Below are 23,141 nucleotides of genomic sequence, written 5' to 3'. Positions count from 1 at the left end.
TTAAGGAATGCACCAACCTTAATGTTTTGGTAATTCAAAAATAATTTTTATTCATTTTTATTACATCCAGTTTCCAAATGGTGGTCATTTTAGAGTTCACAAAATCCAATTGTCTCATAAAATTGCTTTATAAACCTGGTTGGTAGGTGTAGCATTTTAAAAACATTAAAAACAGAATTTTACATATCAAATTCTATTTTTAAAAAATAAATATAGTTACCAATGTTTTATTTAATTTTTTGTTATGATATTTTGCTGTAGTAAATAGTTTTTAGTATAATTAAATAGTAAGCTTAATAATAAACAAATAAAAAATAAATGTAACAGATTATTATGAGATTTGTACAAAAATAAATTATTTCTTTTGATTATTAAAGAAAGATAGGCCGGTGGCTGTCAAAAGAATTCAAATAGTAATTAAACTATTAATTGTGAGCCAACGTTTCGCCCCACTTAGCAGGGCTTCATCAGGGCTAAAAAAGATACATACAAATAGAATGATGTAACAAGTAAGAGAATAGATTACGTGAAATAAAAGTAAACTAAGGTATGGCTAAATATGATTTAAAATATGTGAAAATTTATATAAAAATGAATAAAGTAAATTAAAGAAAAAAAAATGTGCAATGAAATGTATAAATAAACAAGAATTACAAAAAGTTATAAAATTAATGAAAGCAGAAATAATTACAAATAAAAAAGTTTACACACTAAAAGATATAAAATAATATTAAAATAACGATAATATTAGGAAATTTAAGAAAATATTGAATATAGGCAGACATCAAATGATAAAATTCATTATAAGGGGGGGAAATTATATAAAAATATATATAGATAAAATACAATAAAATTAAAAGGATGGATACAATAAATATAATATAGTGAAGAAAAGAAAATATACAAAATTGAATAGGGGTAAAAAGGTTTTGTAAATTTATATAATAAAACATTAATTGTAAAATAACAAATGTAAGTATAAAGTGGAAGAATCATATGAATATAAAATTGATAAAAATATATAAGTATAGAAGATAAAAGATGGATCATAAAGTTATATAATAATAATAATAAATTTTTAAAAAATTGACTCACAATAAGTAGTTTAGTTACTATTTGAGTTCTTTTGACTGCACCATGTTCCTTTTATATATTACACTCAATAAATCAACGATCTTCTGATATTTCTTTTAAGGTTCCTCCTATTTATTTCTTGAACTATTTTGTCTGAAATCATAGCAGTTTTCATGCAGAGAGTTAAACTCTATACATATCTATATTTTCAATCCTGATACATTTGGATTTCAGGCAGTTGATAAATATGAAGTAATATATTACACTGTATCTTGTAAGAATAAAAATGCATTAAAAATACTTGGAAAGAAATAATAATATACATTTCATAATATACATTTCATTTTCAGTATTACAATGCCTGGGTAAGCCTCGCTGGAACATTGTTATGTATAGCTGTTATGTTCCTCATTTCATGGTGGACTGCGCTTGCAACTTTTTTTGTAGTAGTCACCCTTTATTTATATGTTTCATATCGGAAACCAGGTATTATTTTATATGAATCTTTTTGAGTAGTTTTTATGTTATTCATTTTTCTGTTTCAAATATAACTTGATAATAAGTTATTATTTCTATATAATATATTCATATACAGTTTGGCTATTGACTATACATTTTACAAAGTCCTTTAATAAGATGCCCTCCATTTCTTTTAGCTAATGAGTTGTTAACCATTTTACAGAAGTGAACTGGGGATCAAGTACTCAAGCTCAAGCTTACTACTTTGCACTGAGATCTGCGTTAGAGTTGAACAAAGTAGCTGAACATGTAAAGAACTACAGACCACAAATTCTTGTTCTCTCTGGACAACCAGGTGCAAGACCTGCCCTGATTGATTTTGCCAATTTAATAACAAAGGGAAAATCACTTCTTATATGCACACAGTTCATTAAGGTTAGCAAATAATTTTCATAGCAAAATGTAAAATTACACATTACAATATTATAGTCAAATTTAATTTATATCCGCAACTTGATAACTTCTTTGCTTTGCTCTCAGCAGTTTAAACTGAATTTCTGATGGAAAGCTTCCCATCCATGGTCTAATGAGGGTTATTTCTGCAATCATAATGTTTGGCTTCTTTTAACTTTGTGTGGATCAGGATGCTTTCTGTGTTTTATGATTTTGCTATTTACCCTAAATATAAGAACTTTTTCCAGATAATTTTTATTATTTCTTTGGATGAAGTTAGTTCACACGATCAGTATGGCATGAACCGCTGTACAGTGGGTTTGACATGCCTGTCTAAAGCCTTGTTCCTATGGTTTGTGGCTTGACAAGTATACTCACAAGAGTAGTGGTCTGATGTTGACTGTTGAATTCCAACCATTTTCCTTCGATTTCCATGGTACAGAAAAGCTCAGAGCGTAGTGAATCTTGAATGGCCCTAAACCATCAATTATTACAGTGTTCTAGTCAAATGCATTCAGATAATGATGATAAGGAATGAGGAAGTATGTGTGTCCTCTAGTGGCTGTTGAGTTGTGATTTGTCAAAGAAGACAAAATAAAGGAAGCTTGGAAAAGGCATTGGTGGATAACTGTAGTCAACATGTCACAGGTTCCATATAGAGGAGGTTCTATTTCATACAAATCTACAAACTTCATAACCAAAGGCTAATCTATAATTCATGCAATTCATGAATGGAAACATTATAAAACTAAATATCTTTACAAACCACAGTAGGGAACATGTGTTTGAGCTGTACTAAAGCTTGGCATCCATCAAGCCCCAAACCTTTGATGCCATAAGGCCTCATATAATAATGAGCTTTTTGGATTCTTTTCTGAGGTCTGGCGAAATTTTACATCAGGTTCATCAAGTCACAAATTGTGGAAAAATGGCTTAAAATAGTTTAAATCAATTATTAAATTTTAAGCCATAGTTTCTGCAGCAGTTAAATTTAGTTACAATTAATATTACACTAACACATATTTGTAGTGATTGTGAAAAACTAAGTTTCAAAACCATTAATTTTTATGGGAAACAATTTTACATCATTTACTTTAATTTAGTTTATTTCTTTATATATTCAACATTTTTTTTGTTATCATATCTTGATTTTCAACATTATCAATTGGTTAATATCAACAGTGTATGCTATTTGGCTTACTTATTGTTTTATGCTTGATATATATATTATATTTTCTGAACAAAGTTATCTTTTTGCATCTATTTCATTATTCATATTTATCTAGGGAACACATTCAAAACGAGTCCATGATGCACTATGTGATAAAGCCCAGCATTGGTTTGAGCAGCATAAGGTAAGTTTAAAAGGATTTATAGAAATTTGGTCGTAATTTATAATCTTTTTCTTCTTATTTATTATTATTATTATTAGTGTTGCTCTAACGTATGCTACCAACAAAACAGATCTCAAACAAAAGAAACTAGGTCTGAAGAAGTCTTGCCACTAACAGTGATGTTTTATTCATAATTATAATTAAAAATTGTTTAGGTTACAAACAAATAATTTTAATCTCAACTCAAATAATAAAACTTATTTTCTACAACATCTTACATTGTTTTATTTAGCCCTAACGAAGCTATGCAAAGTGGAGTAAAACGTTAGTTACCATTAAATATTTGTTTACTATTATATATCTTTATTGACCACCACGTGGACTATCTTCTTACAATCCACTTCATAGGTGTAAAATATATTTTATGTTCAATAGAAATATTTAAAATAAGCTTAGTTGGTCAGCTATCATCTTCCAGTATAGTAATTATTAGATATGATTTGATGAAATATTTGTTTTATCAATTTTACATTAATTTTATAAAATGGGATTTTTCATTTTATTTTTTATAAATGTCAATTAATTCAATGTTATCTGAGATTGTAGTTACTTTTAGTATTTACTACAATTGTATTGCACTCTTGTTTTATTTTTTTAAGATAAAGGCTTTCTTTGTCCTCGGTGAAAATGCTGCAGAAGAGACAAATGTTGCAAAAGCATTAATGAGGCTGTCTGGTCTTGGGAAATTGAGACCGAATATGATATTAATGGGATATAAACGTGACTGGGCAACCTGTTCAAGGAATGAATTAGATCAATATTTTGCGATTCTGCAGTAAGTATTGAAAAAAATGTATGCTCTAAGTTTTAGTTTGTGCAATATTTGATCATAAAAATTTATTACAACAAATTCCAATACTAAACAGATTTTGTTAAATTATTTTATATATTTAATTGTAAATTACTTTTAAATTCTTCGACTCAAAACTCGATATTTCGAAGTCCACCTTGTCCCCAATGCAATTATAGATAAAATTGAATTCCTTAACTCGAATATAAGATTCAGAAATTCAAAATGAAATTTATGAAAAGAGGAACCCTTGGACTACATAAGTTGAGCTCGGAGTGTCTGTACCTTAAAGTGTCTGTGAATCTCATGTAAACGAGTTTCTTTTGAACTGCATTAATGAAGTATGCAAATATGTTAACAATTTTTGAACCTTTTTTTCTATCTATCCGTCTTATAGAAAACTCTAAATAAATTTCCCAAACTCAAGAACTCAAAAAATTTGATATTTTGAAAATTAGACTACTTAAAATTAAATCAACTTCTCTTCACCTTTGGCAATGTACTTAAAACATAGAATTTAGATCACCTAATATAATTTATTGTACTAAATAATTTTGTTTAAATGTACTTTTCATGTCTCATGGTTTTTACGAACTCAAAAAATGTTTGAGCATTTATGGATCAATATTTTGGATCCTACAGTGAATTTGTTAAAGAGAAAATATTCTAGAACTGTTTTCAGGTGGATTTTTACAAAAGCTCTCTCACTTAGGTCATATTTTCCCCTCATTTTCATTGAAATATTTCAACATATAATGTGATTTAAATGTTTCATTAATACTTTTTAAAAAAAAGGCAAAGAGTAAGGATGGGAGGGGAAGAAGCAAGTTGAGACAGCCCAAAGTAAGCATGTTGGAAAAGATTCAAATGAAAGGAAGTTTGATTAAAAGAACGTGTGTATACATGTTCTTTGTTTTAAAATGTACAAAGTTATTAACAGATATGATACAAATACAAAATTTTCACTGAAATTAATTCCCTTTTTAACGGTATTGTTCTGTCTAGGAAATAACCCTAAATTTCAGCTCATATGAGGCAAAGGGGGTGCTCGAATGATGTGGAAAATTTTTTTTTTATAATTATCAGATATTTTGGAGACCTTCAAATCATGTTTCAAGGGTCATGAAAAGGATACAAAATGTACTGCTACATCTCTCTGACGACCTTCATTATAATGCAATTGTCTATTATTTTTGGGAAAATATAACAAAAATAATCTTATTATGCCTGATAAATAATATTATATAAACATGGATAATTATTCATTCCAATAGAGAATTTAAGTGGTCCTTTATAACTTTGCAGTGTTGCTCTGGACAGTTACATGGCCGTAGGAATTCTCCGGATGGCTGAAGGTCTTGATTATTCATCTATGATTGACGGTGATGATCCTCCTTTGAGCCCAGTGCTGGAAAGAAAATGTGAAATTAAAATTTCTCGAAATATATCTGAAGGCCAGCTATCTTTAGGTATACAAATATTAAATATGAGGATACGAAATTCAAAACTTCTTACTTAATTTTTTTTTTTAATTGACATAGTAATTGCTCATATGTGGTTACTATCAGAATCAAGACCTTGAATCAGTCTAAACTGAAACCTATTCTTAATTTTTTTACACACCTAAAAAAGACATTTGTCATATTTATTTGTCTTACATTTTGGTGTTCTGAAATAATATATTTCGTTAAATTGTTTTTGCACAAAGAATCTTCATTGGATTTGTTAAAAATAAAAATATTTTTCTTAATTTTTTTATTTTATATGAGTTGGTATTTTGTATGTATCTATAATATTGTTCATACAAGCTTATGTTAATTTTAACAGATGATGTGTGTAGTGAAAGCAGTTTATCTTGTGAATCGATGAAGGGTGAAGAATTATCCACCACTGTTCCTATTGAGCATACGTTAACTGGAAAAGATATTAGTGATTTGTATTGTGGAGCCGAAGGTCAACCGCTTTCCACTCACCACCTCGCAGCTATTACATACTTCAGAAGAAAGCAGCAAAAAGGGTTCATTGATGTTTGGTGGCTATATGATGATGGTGGTATGCATTTTTTATAATTAGGATTATAAAATGTCTTCAACTTTATGCGTTTCTAATATTTTGATATGCATCCCAATATTTGTAAGGGCTATTCAAATATAAATAATACTTTCAGTTATGTCTCAGGTCTTAGAACTGTATAGGGAAACTATGTAAATGGAGAGTTGGAGGAATTGGGTCAGTGAAATATGCTGAGAGGGGCAGCGATGCTCCAATGATATAGGGTTAAGAGTTTTCTGCACAACTTTCTCAAGGAATGCCCCAATTTATTTTACAGTGAAGAGATAAAAAACCCTCTGATTCTGTGGGGAAAATGTGACTATGAGGAGGGTGGTTATTTAGAAAAATGATAAATGTTTGGTTAAGTATTTACTTATGTTAATAGATTTTTAAAAGAGAGTGTTACGTACGGCATCATCTTAGTAAAATTCCATCAGGAATGAGAGTGTTAAGGCACCACCTTAGTAACCTTCGATCAGAAGTGCCTATTTGGATCTGGCCTGTGTGGGTTGAAATTTATTTGACCTACAGAATGAATTTCAACCTTCTCACTCTGGTTAGAATTGGTTGATAACCTGTAGGATAACCACCCCATATGCCAGAAAAGGTTAAGCAGAGAAAAAAAAATTGAATTCTCATATATATTTGAATGACCATAATAGACCCGGGTTCTGTTATAGATAGTGGTTAAAAGTGAAAAAGAGGAGATAATTTATGTAAAAAAGTCTTTAAATTTAAGATATAAAAAGTTATATGTGACATGGGCAATTAGGCTGTAGATAAGATTTTATAGAACATGTCATCAATAATTAAGGTTGTCTCCTTAAAAAGGGCATGACGTTGGAGAGCTTTTGAAAATAAAAGTTGAGAGTAATCTGGATCAAAAATTTTACTAAGAACTGAATTAATTAATCGGAGAAAAACATTTTTTTTTTTATATAGTAATGTAAAGGAAAATGATGCAAATAATTGATAACATTTAAATTTTGTTTAGCTTTATAATTTAGATTAAATTGTATTCATTTTTTTTCTTATGAAGGATAAAAACAGAACAAATTTATATACAGTTTCAAAGTTATGCCTTGTTTAGAAGTTTTGTTAAGATATGATTAGACTGAAAGAGCTAAAATGAAATAAATGGAGGTAAAAGTAGAACAAGTTAGTAAAAAGTATGTAGTTCCACTTTACGAAATCAATCTTACAACTATAGTAAAATCAGTCTTTCTATTTTTTTCTCAATTATAATACATTCCTTTTAAATTATTTCAGGTCTAACCCTACTAATTCCACATATATTAAGCAGAAGATCTCAGTATTCTGAATGCAAATTACGTATATTTTCCTTGGCCAATAGAAGAAATGAGCTGGACCGAGCACATCGAAAGTAAGAATTCACAAAATTGTATTTTTATTTGACTACGCTATATAAAAAGTTTTGTTTTCTATACCGAGTTATTGATTAAAATTAATATCCATTTATGTATTTATTATTATATTGTTGCTACAAAGCCAAAGTGGTGTATCTGGTAATTTTTCTATCTTCAGTTTAGCTACATTTTAGCATGGTTTTCTATTCTCTCAGTAATTACAAAAAAAAACTGGTGTGGTTTGCACATCATACAAATTTAACATGCTATTAAGATTCTTAATTTAGGGTTTTTTTAGTTGAAAATAACAAAAATCAATTTCGTTCCTGCCAAGAATACAATGGTTTAACAAAAGAAAATGAAGCCGTGTACATATGAGTGCGATCAGAATAGATTGAGCGGTCTTGGCTTTTTACGATTTGAACTCCTGTTTCTATTTTTCCATTAGATATCGGTCAAATTCTTGAATATTTTGTTTTTATTAATTTTTTATTGCTGAAAATGAGAACTGGCAAAATAAGCAATATTAAAGGTACTTTAGAGGAAGATTTTATAAAAATTTGTCATTTAAGTCCTGCTAGACTATTTTAATGAGGATAAGACCTGTCCGATATTAATGGTTACTTAATTGTATATTTATTTACTGAGTTTCATCAAAAACGTTTTTGAGAAAATCCTAAAAAAGTGTAAAATTGAATCTCTAAAGTGGCACTTCCAGTTGGTCAATTTTAATGAAAAGTTGCTTTTACATCCCAGGGATACGAATGCTCTAAATATGAAATTTCAGCTTGATATGTTTTTTGAGCTAGGCTGTTCACTCACACGTACACACACACAGACCATTTAGCGAGAGTTGGTTATCTGTACTCAGGGGACTTCAAAATGTGTATTTCCATAAGAAACTCAAATTCGAAATTTTGCATGATTACAATACTTTCCCTTACTATATATTTCATATATCGGTAAATGAAAGTAAAAAAATCTATTATTTGAATTAAAAATGCAAAATGATCTATCTATTCCTGTATATCAAAATCATTAATTAACTGCAATCTGATTTAAACAGATCTCAGAAATTTGTAGATATACTACTTTGACTCTGTACCGACAATGCAAATTGAATTGGTAGTTAAGTGAAATCACGAGTTATTTAAATGATTCATTTTCTGTTTGATTTTGTAATAATTACTGTAATAAACAATAATAAAAAATTATTTCATTCTTTTTTGCAGTTTGGCAGCATTACTATCTAAATTCCGCATAGATTACAGTGATCTCAAAATCATTCCAGATATAACAAAAAAAGCGAAAATTGAAACAATTAAAGAATTTGAAGGGTTGGTGAAAAATTTTAGGGAAAATTCTTCTGATCAAGGTATCATAATGATAACACAATTAAATAACAAAGTCCCATCATGATAACATTTAAATAAACAATTCTAGGTGAAGAAAATGGATTGGGTATAACTGATGCAGAACTTTCCCTATTAGCTGAGAAAACAAACAGGCATATGAGGCTAAGGGAGCTTCTCTTCGAACATTCGAAAGACTCAACTTTCATTGTAGTGTACGTTAATATCCTACTTTTGATTTATAAGTTTATTTATTGACAAAATGAATTTTTTTTTTTAAGATTCTTTTATTTCTATGATTCAAAAACATAGGATAGTCTATTTATCCAATGGATCAATCAACAATATCAAGTTTTCAAAAAACCTATCATCCTTCAAAAATTCAAGAAGTCTAATATTTTCAGTCATGAAAGATCGCTCAACAAACTATAATAAAGTAATATTTAATTTTATGTTATAACAAAACTTTAATAAGAAATTTCAATGAAATATAGAACTGAGATCCACTAGGTTCAGCCCTATAGTCTTTACAGAGCAGCTGTTGCCATGTTCAAAGTAGGTATTTGGAAAAAAAATTCTTAAGTGTAAGTTTTTATAGTTCATAGGAAAAAATAGAAGCTCAAGTCATCAAGTATTATGATATTCAAAGGTAAGTAACATAATTTTCTGTTATTTTTCTTGGCCAACTAAGTAGCCTTCTTACTTCAATTATTTACTTTTATCTATTTTACGTTAGTAATTACTAACGTAAAATAGTACTTTTGATGTTTCAGATGTCCATCTTAAAAAAATAGTTATGAAGTTTTTAAAAATGGCCAAATTTTTACAATTAATTTTTTTATGATAGATAATGTTACATACCTTTTTCTCTTGTCATTTTATTTTGCACTTTTTCTTTTCTTAATTGTTTTATTTTCATTAAAATTCTTAAAGGGTTGTTTAAAGGCGATATTTGTGTATTTTTGTGTGTAGCGATTTCCAATAGAAATTTTGTCATTCATTTCTAATCTAGTGTTATTTATTTCTTGCTCTGTATTGAAATAGGGCCTAAGTAAACTAACAATAGAAAACAACACTAATAAGTTGAAAAAATAAGTTTAAATAAGTTTTTTCAACTTATTTGTGTTATTTTCTGACCGCACCCCCAACCATCTTCTTTTCATATAAATTAACTTTAAAATAATATATAAGTATATAGTGGCAGTTGTTAATTATAAATATATTTTGGTAACAGTTTTTTAAAAATAAATAGAGTACTTTTAGAAATAAAACAAAAATGACTTTTAAACAACCATTTAAGGATTTTAATGAAAATAAAACAATTCAGATAAGAAAAAGAACAAGAAAAAATTATGAGTGAAAAAGGTATCCAAAATTATCCATAATCAAAATTAATAGTAAAGAAGAAAAAATTTAGCCATTTTTAAAAACTTTAAATGTATCAGAAACTTTTTGACGATTTAAGAAGATGGATGGACAGATGAAAAAGTTGAAAGAACTATTTTGTTAATATAAAATTGTTAAAAATGAAGAATCGAAGTAAGAAGGCTATTTAATCGCCCAGAAAGAAAAAAAACAGAAAACAATCATAAGTGATATCCAAGATGTACATACTCAATATTTGTAATTGTAATATTCAAGGTAAATATTTATAAAACTTTTTCTGGAAGGATGCTGTGACAATCGAAGTAAAATGCTGCTTCAACTGGATGTGGTCAGTAAGGATAAAGATCTATAACACATGTTCAACCCCAAGCTGATAGGATCACTCTTGTGTAAATTCTGCCCCAATGGTGATAAAACGACTTATCATATTGTCTGTAGGTATGAATGATTTGTAGGTTTGAGGTTCGCGCTGTTTGGTATGGACCACATAGCAGACCTAAAACAGTGTGATATGATCAACTAACACACTATCTTTAATGTAGTTCATATAACCTAATAATCTTAAGCTCTTAACAGCTGATAAATATGGTGCAAAGAGGCTTCACTGGCCATTGTGTATAAAGGCAAATAAAAAAAAGTTTTATAATTTAAATTAATTACACATTGTGATGTAATTGACTTGCAAGGTGATTGTTACCTTGTGTATGGATTGTCATCTTTTATATGACTTTTTATTTATATTTTAAAAAAGAGCAAACTCCTCTCCCTTTAGATTGGCTGGTTTCCTTAATGTACCCTAAAACCCATTAAGCACTTGGTAAGGAAGTATTGTTTCTAGACCAACGATAGTTCAATGAAATGATTAGGTCAGTATCATGCTCAACCATTAGATTTTTCTCCCAATTAATGGTATGTTGGCTGGGAGATTATCACATTAGTAAAAAAAAAAAAAAAAATAAAAAATAATTTTCTTACTTCATTTAAAATGCTTGTCATAATAAGTGTTCCTTATAGTATTAAGAACATGTTTAATTATATTTATGCTGTATAGATAATATTTGCTGTTATGTTAATATTTTAAAAAATGATCATTCCAGGCTTTGAATGGGTATTGTCACACTCCAGCCATTTGAAACCTTATACATTACTTTTTTTTGTACTATTTGTGTTATAAAATCAATAATTAGGTTTTATTTTGTATTTGCAGAACACTACCAATGCCACGGAAAGGTTCAGTCTCAGCACCCCTCTATATGGCCTGGCTTGAACTTATTACTGCGGGGATGCCACCGTGTCTTATACTAAGAGGAAACCAACAATCTGTTCTCACTTATTATTCATAGCAATGTATTTTTCTTAAAATTTCTTTTAAATATACACTTAATTTTTCTGATTTCATGATAATAAATTTAATAGTTATTTATTCCCTTCAATAAAAGTTCTATAAATTAATTACATTTTTAGTACATTGTGGTGTTTATTTTCATATTAATACTTTACCTTAATTCAACAAATTCCTTAATTTTTATTAATAAAAGGTCCTGAGTTATTATAAAAAGTTATGAATACTAAACTACTGCAACTGTAAAAATAAAACATTTATACTTTATTAGAGGAAGATAGTCCGGGTGGCGGTCAATAAAGGTATCAAAATAGTAAAAGAAAACTATTTATTGTTAACCAATGTTTCACCCCACTTTGCTTGATGGTAGTACAAAGAAAAACTGCTATTTATACTTTATGGTCTGTTGAACTCCTGATGGAGATCCTAGATTTCCCCATTCCTATATGGAATACTCCACCTAGAGTTGCACTTTTATATAAATACACCAGGAAAATTTTAATATTTAAACAGACTGATGGCTTTCATTAGAGAAGCCATTACCAAATCTACAACAACAGTATCTGAAGGTGATAATATGCTTTGATAGGAATTAATATAGTGGGGTAACCCTGAGAAGTATGCCTTGGTTTGGTCTAAAAAAATGGAGAATGAGTGTCTAACTATTTCTCTCCATAACTATTAATAACTTGATGTTTATAAACACTGTTTTGTGATAACAACTATTTGAACAGAAAAGGCCGATCAAGTACTTTTAGCATTAAAAGAATTTTAATACTTCGTGAAGGATCCTCTTTATCTATTTACCAACTACCTATTTTATATTCATTTATTGTAATAATATAACGAAAGTTCTATTTAAATGCAACAAATAACTAATTTAATTTAAAGCTACCAGCAAACTTCTCCCTGAAAGTCAAAAATACAGATTTTAGGTTTTTGATTTGGTGTGCTTGATGAAATTCCTAATCTAAAATATGAAAAAATTGAGAAATATATCTCATTCTTTTAAGCGGATGTACAGTTTTCTTTGTTTTGGAATTCATCTAATAGGAATGACATGATTTAAAAAATACATAACTCATAAAAAAAAAAAACTTAACTGGTGGGTGGGCATGTACTCCCTTAAACACAATGTTCTATTTTAGTTGGTTGAAAACTATTGTCTACTGCTTTAATGAGATCATAGCTGTCGACAAACACTAGCTTCAGGGATACATAAACGCCCCTTGTATCTTTTTCCGTTAAAATTTGGCCTAAATTGCATAAATATCAGCAGCCAATGGTTGACCATTTTTTCATTGTATTTAAGTGAGAATAGTTCAGTAATTTTACTACTTATTAAAGTTCTCACTCTTATAATCAGAAAAATCTATGTCATCACGATCAAATAACAGATAATTTTTTTCACTAAAAAAAAAAAAAAGGTAAATAAATCAATAACTAACATTTTTGCACCACCACTCCCAAGCATGAATGTAAGTTAATACTGGATGAATACTTTTCACGAACATATGACAAACATAGCACTACCTGAGATTAATAGAACTGGTTATAACAATAATAAAAGTATTGAGTAATATTTAACCAGGTTTAAAGGTCAAAATAGTAAACAGTTCTATATTTCACAATAGAAATTCATGAAAATATATTTTATCGGCAGTGACATAATTTGTCCTGAAAATAATTACTTAATATAATAATAAGAAATAGCAAAAACAAAATTTATCTATGAATATTTATTGTATAACAATACAATCGTCCTTTAAAATAGGTGTGAGAAAAAAAAAAGACTAAAAATAATGAAATGTTAGCTACATATTAATGGAATTAAATAAAAAACAATTATATCATTTATTTAAAAAGATTAACACTTGACAAAAGAAATTAAATGATTTTCCAGTTTGTTCTGAGTAACACTAGTACAGAAAATATCAGTATCAATTTTATTCAAGTTTGAATGCATAAACTTTAATTATGAACAAAAATGAGGTTAAAGTCAAAATCAATATACAAATAATATGTAACGCTTCAATGTTAAGAAAAATAATTAAATTTACAAAAAATTCATTCATTTTTAAAAAAGAAATTATGTATAAACATTGTAACTATTAAATAGATTTTCGAACAATCATGTAGATATTTCAAATTCTATTATACAATAAAAAAAAAATCTTCTCCAACTATTTATTTTTTGTGAGATCTCCTCTTGGTAGTTTTCTTTGGTCCCGTAACAAAACACCAATCCACTTGTATTGTTTGGCCTAGAATTTCGGTTCCATCCAATGCTTCCTTTGCTGAAAGTGCTTCTTTATATAGATTATATTCAATAAGGGCATAGCCTTTGAGAAATCCAGTTCTCCTATCAAGGTTCAGATGTATATTTTTTATTTCACCAAATTCTGAAAACTTTTCGATCAGATCTTCTTCTTGTGCTTCTTCATTGATTGATGTAACAAACAATATCCAACCTTCAACAGACCTCTGTGGTCCTGGGTCTCTATCGTCTTCATCCTCTATACCTTCATATTCCAATTCTTCTCTGTGTATTTTGTCATCAAAACCTCGACCTTTGCGTTTGTTAGCTTTCTCTTTTAAAAGAGCTATACCTGCATCACCTTCTTCTTCTCCTTCTTCATCAATCTCGATACCTTCTACATCATCAATCTCTAGAAAGTCAGCCATGGTTAAACTTTATTCCACTATGTAAAACTTAGTCAAAACACTATAAACATGCACTAAGGTTAGCTATACTTTATAACACTAACAAACAAAATTAATCGATATAGCACCATCGATTGTGGCAAAGAGGTAAAATGTTTCCTCAATCTTGATATCTGTACATATTTTTCTTCTACTTACACAGGACTATTTAAATTGAAGAACCATAGTTTTCAAAAATAAAAACGATTTAACGATACTCATGATGTTTAATCACAATTAATCAAGGAAGAACGTTCTTATGAACCTATTTTGGAAATATATATATAAATGCATTGTATTTTTACTTATGCCAGTTACTTGCCATAAAGTTGAATAAGAATTATTGAAATGATAACTTCTGTTATTATTGATTATCATATATTACAAATATTGTATTTTTATTTTAGATTTTCCAGAAGTGATGATCGGAGGAGATCGTGATATTATTTACTCGAAGAGCAACAAATCTTTCCTTCCAAATCACTTATTCCCTCAGTTAAAAGGCTTCTAATAGTATACACTTATGAAGGGATACAGACAAATAAAGAACCGCAGTAATTAGGTCCGATAATAATGAATAGAATATTATAAATTCTATATGCTGTAGTGTCATGTGACGTTTTTTTATAGTTACACCTTAGTAACAGTTGTTTGGAAGTATTAAGTTGTTAGGTTATGTTTTGTTCTGATAGATTTTAAAAACGTTTGTTTCCACATTCACAAATTCCGATTGACGGAAATATTTAGATCCTTTACAGTATAAGAAAAACAAGCAGATTACAAAAAACATCTTTGGGGATTTAATCATAAATAATAATCAATAACATTATCCCAATTGCATTTAGTCTTCGAGGAAATGTTTTATATTTTCAAAGTTGTTAGATGAAGTCCCTCGGTCTCTTAGTAAGTTTTTCAAGTATGGAATTTTATCAACCGTCTTATGGATTGCTTTGTCAAAACCATCTTATAATATGCCAGTTAAATATAGAGTTCTTTATTGCTTAGTTTTTGGTTAATATAAAGGTTTTTGGATTTAAAGACCTAACGAATAAAGTTAACATGCACTTTCAACTACTATATTTCAAGCTTAAAATGTATAATAAACTGGTTAAACTGAATGTCAGTTTCTCACAAAGACTTGGTTCAACTCAAACTATAGACTTTGCCACTGCAACGGCATGCAGTTGTATGGGCGCACTCTTTATTACATAATTGTTCTACCATCGTAACACCTTTAAGCAAGACCATATTGTCTTATCTCATTACTTATAATTGTGAAGCATTGTAAATACCAAATTTTTGTACGTATTATCATAAAAGTAATTTAAATAGTAATTCCTGGACGAGCCAAAATACATATACTACTGGAAAGTCTCTGGATATGTAGAATGCATATTATAGATTTATTGGGAGTATATAAGACCCTGTCGAGTCGAGGCTAGTTAGTTCTTTTTTGAGTTCCATCAGGGTTTCAATAAGAAGTCTCTACTTTGTTTGATGAGGATTATTGGAGTTGTTTCTTGACTATCCCTACACCTTCCTAAGTTACATTATCTGATGACTGGTATTCCTTGGGCTCGTTATTGCACTAGATCTGAGAACTATCTTCCTTTACAATGACTGGAGACTTGTTTCTTCCAGTGTGGTAGGTGACATCGAAAGAATGGTATCCTATCTGTTAACCCCATCATCATCATAACTTCCATTTTCTTATACTGGTCACAATTAAAAATTATTGAACTCGCAGTATCTATGCCTTCTGTGAGATATTTGCAAGCAATACAACATATTCTTTAGAACAGAAGCAGACTGAAGAGTAAATAATATACTTCTTATTTTATTCCATCCTTTTCATCTTAAAAAAATAGAATTTACTTAGATGTTTATGATTATTATAAAACTTAACCATCTTTCCAGCGGAGCATGAGGCTGTAATATGTTAGCGCATTTGTTTATGGCTGTAGCAGATTGTTTAACTTAATTTTTACGAAGCATTCTTGAAATATTGTTGTTGTAAATAATAAAAGTAAATTCTGTTTTATATTTTTATTCACTTTTGTAAATAGTTTAGTTTCATATGATGATCTCCTTCCTAGGTGCTCAAGATATACAAAAATCCCTGGTTTTTACGAAATTAGTATGGCTTATAACAAAAGTAGACAGCTCCAGTCAAACAAAAAGTGGATTGACGAAGATCGTACATACACGGAAGTTTCTGACAAGTGTACTTATCAAGACAAAAATGGTAAGCGACTACTAATTCAACAGAATGATTTTTTTAAATGGGAAAGACATTTCAAACAACAGACACATTTAAATCTTTTATTTTACCCTGAAATCCGTAGTCAATATTTTTTGTTTTAATTAGTTGAAAAATGTTACTCACCCATACATTAATTTTAAGTAAAAAAAAAATCGTTCATGTACGTCTGAGACTAATTTCATTCCTACGTCTGAAACATTTATTTGAATAGTGATATTGCAAGCAGTTATCTGTAGAATAGCTTCACCGTGATGATTACAAAGCATGCACTCAAATAAAAAAATACTAATAAGGTCATTTTCTTACCAAAAGAAACATTGTTCCATCAGGTAGTCGCTGTCCGTCCTATTATAGTTGAGACTGCCTCACATTACATAGCAGATTTTGGTAGGTATGCGTCACAAAGATACAGGTTTTTAGGCTCTGATAGAATTACATGAAAAGAGGCTTCCTCTATAGATTGGGAGCCCCTTTTGAATTTCATTAGAAAATCAAAAAGGTTCGACATAGAAGAATAAGATATATTAAAGAGCCATTCCATTGGGTTGTCTTGGGGATGGCATAAAGGACCAATAGGCCCACTTGCCGGACTTGTTCCCCCCCCCCCATTACCAGTCCCATTCTAGTTGGTTTTCGTTCACGAAGTGAAACAACTGGGACGAGATGATATAATAAGTCATGCTCTAGAAACAGAAAATGTCTAGTTTTGAATCATAAAGTTTGAAAAGTGCATAGAGGATGTTTGATTTGGATGCAGTAATTTAAATGTCGATACATGATTATGTTAGATCGACAGTCGAAAATAACTGAAACATCTGAAAAATGTTTACTTCATTCTAGCGTGGAAACTTTTGTACAACGAAATATGATTTTCTTTCAAAACTTCCAATTTCTATGGTTCTCACGTGTTCGTTAAAATACTGGGATTGTTTAAATAGATTGATAATTTACTACAGGATTGTAATCTTTTAAGTTATATCAGTAACAGTATATTTTATTTTCTGGTATGCTAACTTATGATTATAGATGACGGACCGTCGGAAGAAGAAACAAAAGAAAAGGATTTTGTGAAAAGGAGGAATTTCGGAAAGAAGGGGAAAAAAATTACTGTTATTATTAATTATGTTTCTATACATTTTACCGACCCCAACGCTTTTGTTTTTCACTACAAAGTTCGCATCGAACCAGAACCAAACCGACTAAAACTTAGCAGGTATAGTAAATTTAAAGTAAGTAATGTTTTTTTTTTTTTTTATGATTACTTTTAAAGGCGTGTGTTAATTTATATAAATAATATAATTGGAAGGGAAAACAAAAGATAAAACTGGATAAGTGCAAAATAGCCCAGGCAATCTACGATCAAGGATTTTGCTTTACCCTGTTTTGCACAACTTTCAAATGCGAATGATTAATTGCAGATTTTAGAACATCAACTTTAATTTCGCTTGAATGGTGCAATAATACGAACTTTTTGTTTTTTTTCATAGGTACTTGTATTGATATAGAAATCCTTAGCGATTCCCAATAACAGGTGTTTAATACATCAAGTTATCATTCTGTGATATTCATTTCTCTATAATAGCAAGCTCGAAATAAGGCGTGTTTGAGAAATTCCGCCGTTGCCAACTTTTGCTCTAAAAGACAATTTCCGATCTACCGACGATAATTTTTAAAGTCTTAGCCGATTGTTTCATAATTCCTCTTAATGAAACAAATATCAGCTCAAACCAATTCCTTTAATACTTACAACATTCTTAAATAAAACTTTGAATCAATCGTATTTGAATGATAAAAATTAATTTAACCTACTATAATGGAAGTATTTGGAAACAAGGGACGATCGTCTTGGTCAATACAGAACCGATCTTGTCTTCACTATGCTGGGACAGCGTAGAACAATACACTAAGTCTCCACCCATCTTAGTTCGTGCTGGCAACTATAGTTCAATAAAGCATTTTAGCTTTTTCGGGTTTAATTCTGAATTCAATTCATCTCAGTTATTTTATAAATAATTTTAAATCTTATTTATTCGTTTATAACTTTAAATCGTAAACATTCCTTCTGATTTTCTGAATAGGATGCTGTACCTGACGTTGAAGACGAATATTGTATCTTAAATAAACAAACTACGGAATGGTTTACCAAATTGTTTTTAATTTTGAATAATAATTAATCCATTTTTCAAGAATTAAATGAAGTGAAAAATCTTTCTTTTTATGATTCATTGAAACCTCATGCACAGTTCTTATCCCACAACTGGGGTTCTAGAGCGGATGTCTTACTTGATAGTCTCTAAAGGTTACATATATTGTAATCCTTATTTCGTCCTCTTTATCCATAAAAAATTTCACATTTTTAATTTTATTCTTATTTATAACTATATAATTATTTATATAAGTCTTATACTTATATAAGACCTATTTATAAGGTGTATCTTTGTTAATATACCTTTACGTAAAAAAATGTATTCTACTCCTGACAATCTAATCTAAAATATTCTAATAATATAATCTATATTAGGAAAACTATTAAAATTTGTTTTTAGAAAAATATTTGAGATAACTGAAGCCGAGAGGTTCCCGAATTCCACCAGTGCTTTTGATGGTAGAAAAAGCTTATACACGAGAAAACCTATATCAGCTAGTCGAACGGTAACATATATTCAATTTTAATTTATTTAATGAAAAACAGTATCAATTAAATGATAAATAATCACATTGCGACGGCATATTGCTAATATGGTAACAAGATGACACGGACTTTTGAACGACAGCAAGTACCAGCATACACCAACGCACCCTGCCGACTTAATATAATCAACGCCAGTAGGTTTCACACTATAATAATCTGAAAATCTGCTTTAAATTATTTTAATAACTGCAGTTGTGCAGATACTGCCGAAGAACTTGGAACATTAGACCATTGCAAATTACTTGGACGAGTTTGTATTGGCCATGGACAAACATAAGGCAGTTTTGAACTCAAAGCCTAGTTGTGTTGTACTTTAATGGCGAAGACCTACAGGATATTTTATTTTATGATAATTGCATTAGAGTGCACATACTTTTTATATACATACATTCAGAGAGACGGTAAAGCTTTGATTTCACTCCTCCTACTTGATAGGCGACTACAAATGGAATCCGGAAGGTATCCGAATCAAAGTACTGTTAAGAACAAATCCAATTGTTTTCATGCTGGAATATTCCTTTGGTTGTTTCCAAAAAACGTTTACTCCTAATTATCCAAAAACATTAAACATATAGATCATTAACATGTCTTTAAATATGTATCTATCCAGCTGTCTTGGAGAACCTATTTAGAAATAATTTCTGGCATTTTTGGTCACCAGAATATTGTGAAGGAAAATAAGTTCACATAAAATATAGATTTTAAAAATTAAAAACAATAACACAGCACATCTCTGACTGCACAAATGTCATAAATATTACTTCAACTACACTTGTTTATTATTAAACTATAACATAATTTTTTTTTTTTAATAACATGAAATATTACAATCTACGCAATAAACAAGAAATTATTAGGAGTACCTTCCTTAGGCAAAAGTTCCGTTACCTTACCTAGGCGGGAGCTCCGTGTAAAGTGATTAGATACCAATTCATCGGGTACGCATACGCTCAAAACATACGTTAAACCAAGCGGAAATTATTACCGCCATGTATAACTATTAGTTATGCATCTGTCTTTTTCAAATATTTCTCCCTTTTTTTCTCTTCATTTTTCTTCTCCCTTGTTCCTTCTTTATTCACTTTTCCGAGCATTATTTATTTTTGTTTTAGAAATCTATATAACTGTGTATCTTTTTATCCATTGTAACATATATTACGTTTACTTTGTTGCTCATTGCTTTACATATTTTATTTTGATATTTCCAATATTTATCATTTAAATTTTATTCCCCACGTTTCATTATGTTTATCGCTTTATTTACTTGAACACTGTCTGTTTTTTATTTTTTTTGTCGGTTATTCTGTATAATTCTTACCTCTACAATATTATATCTTATCTTCCATTAGTGCCCATCAACTACTGTCCATTTAATTTATTGTTATGTATATTTCCAAGTTAAGATGGGTTAAGATGGGCGGGACATGTGGCTCGAAGCAATCCATCAGAATGCCTTTAGACAACAATGAATGCCAGTATAGTAGGCAAGAGACGACATGGCAAGCAAAATCCAGATGGATGGATAGAATCAACAAATATACAAAAGAGCTGCATGCAGCAAACTGATATAGGCCTTAAATTCAGGTTGAAACATCGGTACAAATAAATTATTTGTGTTTATTTGTTGTGTATCTTTGATGACCGCACCCCCGACCATCTTCTGCGTATGTTAATATACTGTCAACTATTAAAAACACTTCATTAAGCAATTACTAGAAGCTATAAACATTACTGATACCGAAGGTTGACAGATTATTAAAAATCACCCATTACAACAAGAAATATAACTTATTCTTACGTAAATACTTCAATATCCGATTACTTTCTGAATTCCATTTATAGTCGGCCGCCGAATAGAATAAGTGAAACTAAAGTATTATTTTCTTATTTAGACGTATAATACTAATTTCAAGAAATCTAATGCAAACAAAGAAAATAGGGTGTAAAATTATTATTTGACAGGAACGAAGAATGTCGAGGTTGGTTAACATATCCTCTGAACAGAACAATTTCAATATAATAAAAAGATTCAACGGTATAGAGAACAGAAACTGGCTTCCAACATCATTTAAGTGCCAAAGTTCATCTTACAAAGAATGCAAGTACACATCTGAGAATATACCGGTAGGTTTATAACATTTGTGACATAAAATCTATTTACACTTATTCGAAAATGAAACACAATATTTTTTATATAATTAGTATGTAACTTGTCACAGCCCTTCTATACGGTAATGATCTGGGATGAAGAATTCATGGCAAAAAGGAGCTTTAAGATCTACGTTCACCTTTATGATATCCTCAAATATGAAGTGGTGCACAATACAACGCAAAGTAGTTCAGACGTATTGAAGTTTGTCGAGGCCATGCTGACGATTGTTGGTGAAAACGCTTTAAAAAAGTATTTTTTTTTTCTTTTGATTAAATGATTTAATAGAAGCAAGAAAATAATCACTGTTGTAATACTTAATTAAACATTTGAGGTGATTTTTGTTGTAAGAGTTAAATTAAGGATGATCCGTTGAAAATCAATATAAATAATTAAAGATATGATGAAATACAGAGAACATAAATAAATTGACTGAATGGGTAAAGAGTACTTACGGGTTGAAAGTTGCGGTGCCGACGAAGGTCTTGTCTAATTTGGTTTATAAAAGATGTAAAATAGGGTGAGGTGTATATTCTCGACACTAAATTAAAATTATTTTTCAGATGCGAACAAAGGAAACTAATACAATCTGGAGGCATACTTTTTACAAGAAATGGAGACCCTGTGGGAAACATAACTGGAGGATTAAATGTACATTTTGGTTTCCGACAGATCGTTGTAAAACAGGCCCCATTGTTTCACTATAACTTTCTTATGGCCCTAGATATGACTTATGGTTGCTTTTACGATCCCATGCCTGTGATTGATCTTATATCACTCATTTGCGAAAAGCCGAAGATATATCTCCGAAACAGTTTATTGGAACCATGGGAACTACAAGCAGTAAAAAATTACTTACTGGGTCTCAGAGTTGTTTACCAAGATCCGGGATATGGTTTGACGGAGAGAGAGCATATTGTAAGTGATGTTGCTGTCAATGCAGAGACAATAAGGTAAGGTTAAGAAACTGTTACGGGTACTATGGTATTTAATTGTAATTTCTGATTCCTCTACAGTAATTAGGAAACTAATGATACAGAGCCGTGTTTATATGAACGTTCATAAGGTGACCTTACGAAAGGTATACTTCAGAATACCTAAAATTATAAGTGCACACCTTTAGGTTCCCTTAACAAAATCTTCGTTTTATAATTATATATACCTTAGGACCCTTTCATAAATAAGGCTATATAGTACTCTCCAAAAAAGTGATACAACTAAGCCAATAAATAGCATGACGAACTCTTCGTAGTTTGTTTATTTTAATAATTCAGTCAATGATAGTAATAGTTGTATACGTAATTGCCTTTCTGAATCATTATTGGTTGGGTTACCGCATCAGTCTGCTTTTGGAAATATTCCAGATTCCCTTTACGATCGGCAGCTAAGCTAAACAAATAGGGATTTAGGCTCCAAAACGTGATTTGAATTCTATTTAGTGGGTTTAGTAGTATATGTACCGCCGAAGCGAGTACTCTACTTAGTGATTCATAATGTTTTTCATGATCCCAGGAAGACAAATGGGAAATTAAGCTTTGAACCTTAATTACTAAGCTATTTGATTATTTTTTTTATTTTTTATTTTTTTTTTTTATGATAGATAGATTTATTTATTGATAGATATTACAATCTGCCACACAGTTGTGGGCAATAGGTAATATTGAT

The 23,141-nt window shown here is 29.7% G+C and overlaps 3 protein-coding genes across 9 annotated transcripts in view; 2 read left to right on the top strand and 1 right to left on the bottom strand.

Annotated features, from left to right (window-relative positions):
• The window catches only part of LOC106691451 (bumetanide-sensitive sodium-(potassium)-chloride cotransporter), a 30,890-nt gene extending 19,170 nt beyond the window's left edge, over nt 1–11,720 (top strand). For all 3 annotated transcript variants that reach the window (XM_067051197.1, XM_014437223.3, XM_014437222.3), the window contains exons 12-21: nt 1,425–1,560; nt 1,757–1,968; nt 3,273–3,341; nt 3,980–4,155; nt 5,476–5,639; nt 5,998–6,222; nt 7,492–7,606; nt 8,822–8,964; nt 9,033–9,156; nt 11,535–11,720. In XM_067051197.1, the coding sequence (XP_066907298.1) occupies nt 1,425–1,560; nt 1,757–1,968; nt 3,273–3,341; nt 3,980–4,155; nt 5,476–5,639; nt 5,998–6,222; nt 7,492–7,606; nt 8,822–8,964; nt 9,033–9,156; nt 11,535–11,670 (1,500 nt within the window). In that variant the 3' untranslated portion in view covers nt 11,671–11,720. The remainder of the gene's footprint in view (nt 1–1,424; nt 1,561–1,756; nt 1,969–3,272; nt 3,342–3,979; nt 4,156–5,475; nt 5,640–5,997; nt 6,223–7,491; nt 7,607–8,821; nt 8,965–9,032; nt 9,157–11,534) is intronic.
• A 1,784-nt stretch (nt 11,721–13,504) lies between these two features.
• Nucleotides 13,505–14,445, bottom strand: tsu (40S ribosomal protein S12 homolog tsunagi). The gene has a single exon (XM_014437227.3). It carries the CDS (start codon nt 14,352–14,354, stop codon nt 13,857–13,859), a length of 498 nt encoding a protein of 165 aa, XP_014292713.1. The 5' UTR covers nt 14,355–14,445; the 3' UTR covers nt 13,505–13,856.
• A 568-nt stretch (nt 14,446–15,013) lies between these two features.
• LOC136796725 (protein argonaute-2-like) lies at nt 15,014–22,429 on the top strand (the record flags this gene model as incomplete). 5 transcript variants are annotated; one of them, XM_067051193.1, is given in 8 exon segments in its annotated part: nt 15,283–16,188; nt 16,290–16,398; nt 16,469–16,617; nt 17,662–17,848; nt 19,182–19,287; nt 21,290–21,451; nt 21,547–21,728; nt 22,040–22,429. In XM_067051193.1, coding segments are annotated over 6 exon segments (1,133 nt in total), but the record flags the coding sequence as incomplete, so codon positions are not given.
• Nucleotides 22,430–23,141: the final 712 nt, after the last annotated feature.

The sequence above is a fragment of the Halyomorpha halys genome, unplaced genomic scaffold (assembly GCF_000696795.3).
Source record: "Halyomorpha halys isolate HHAL.00 unplaced genomic scaffold, Hhal_1.1 Scaffold2360.1, whole genome shotgun sequence".
Classification (NCBI taxonomy): Eukaryota; Metazoa; Arthropoda; class Insecta; order Hemiptera; family Pentatomidae; genus Halyomorpha; species Halyomorpha halys.
Note: the sequence above shows the minus strand (reverse complement) of the source record. Positions and strands in the feature narration are given on the sequence as shown.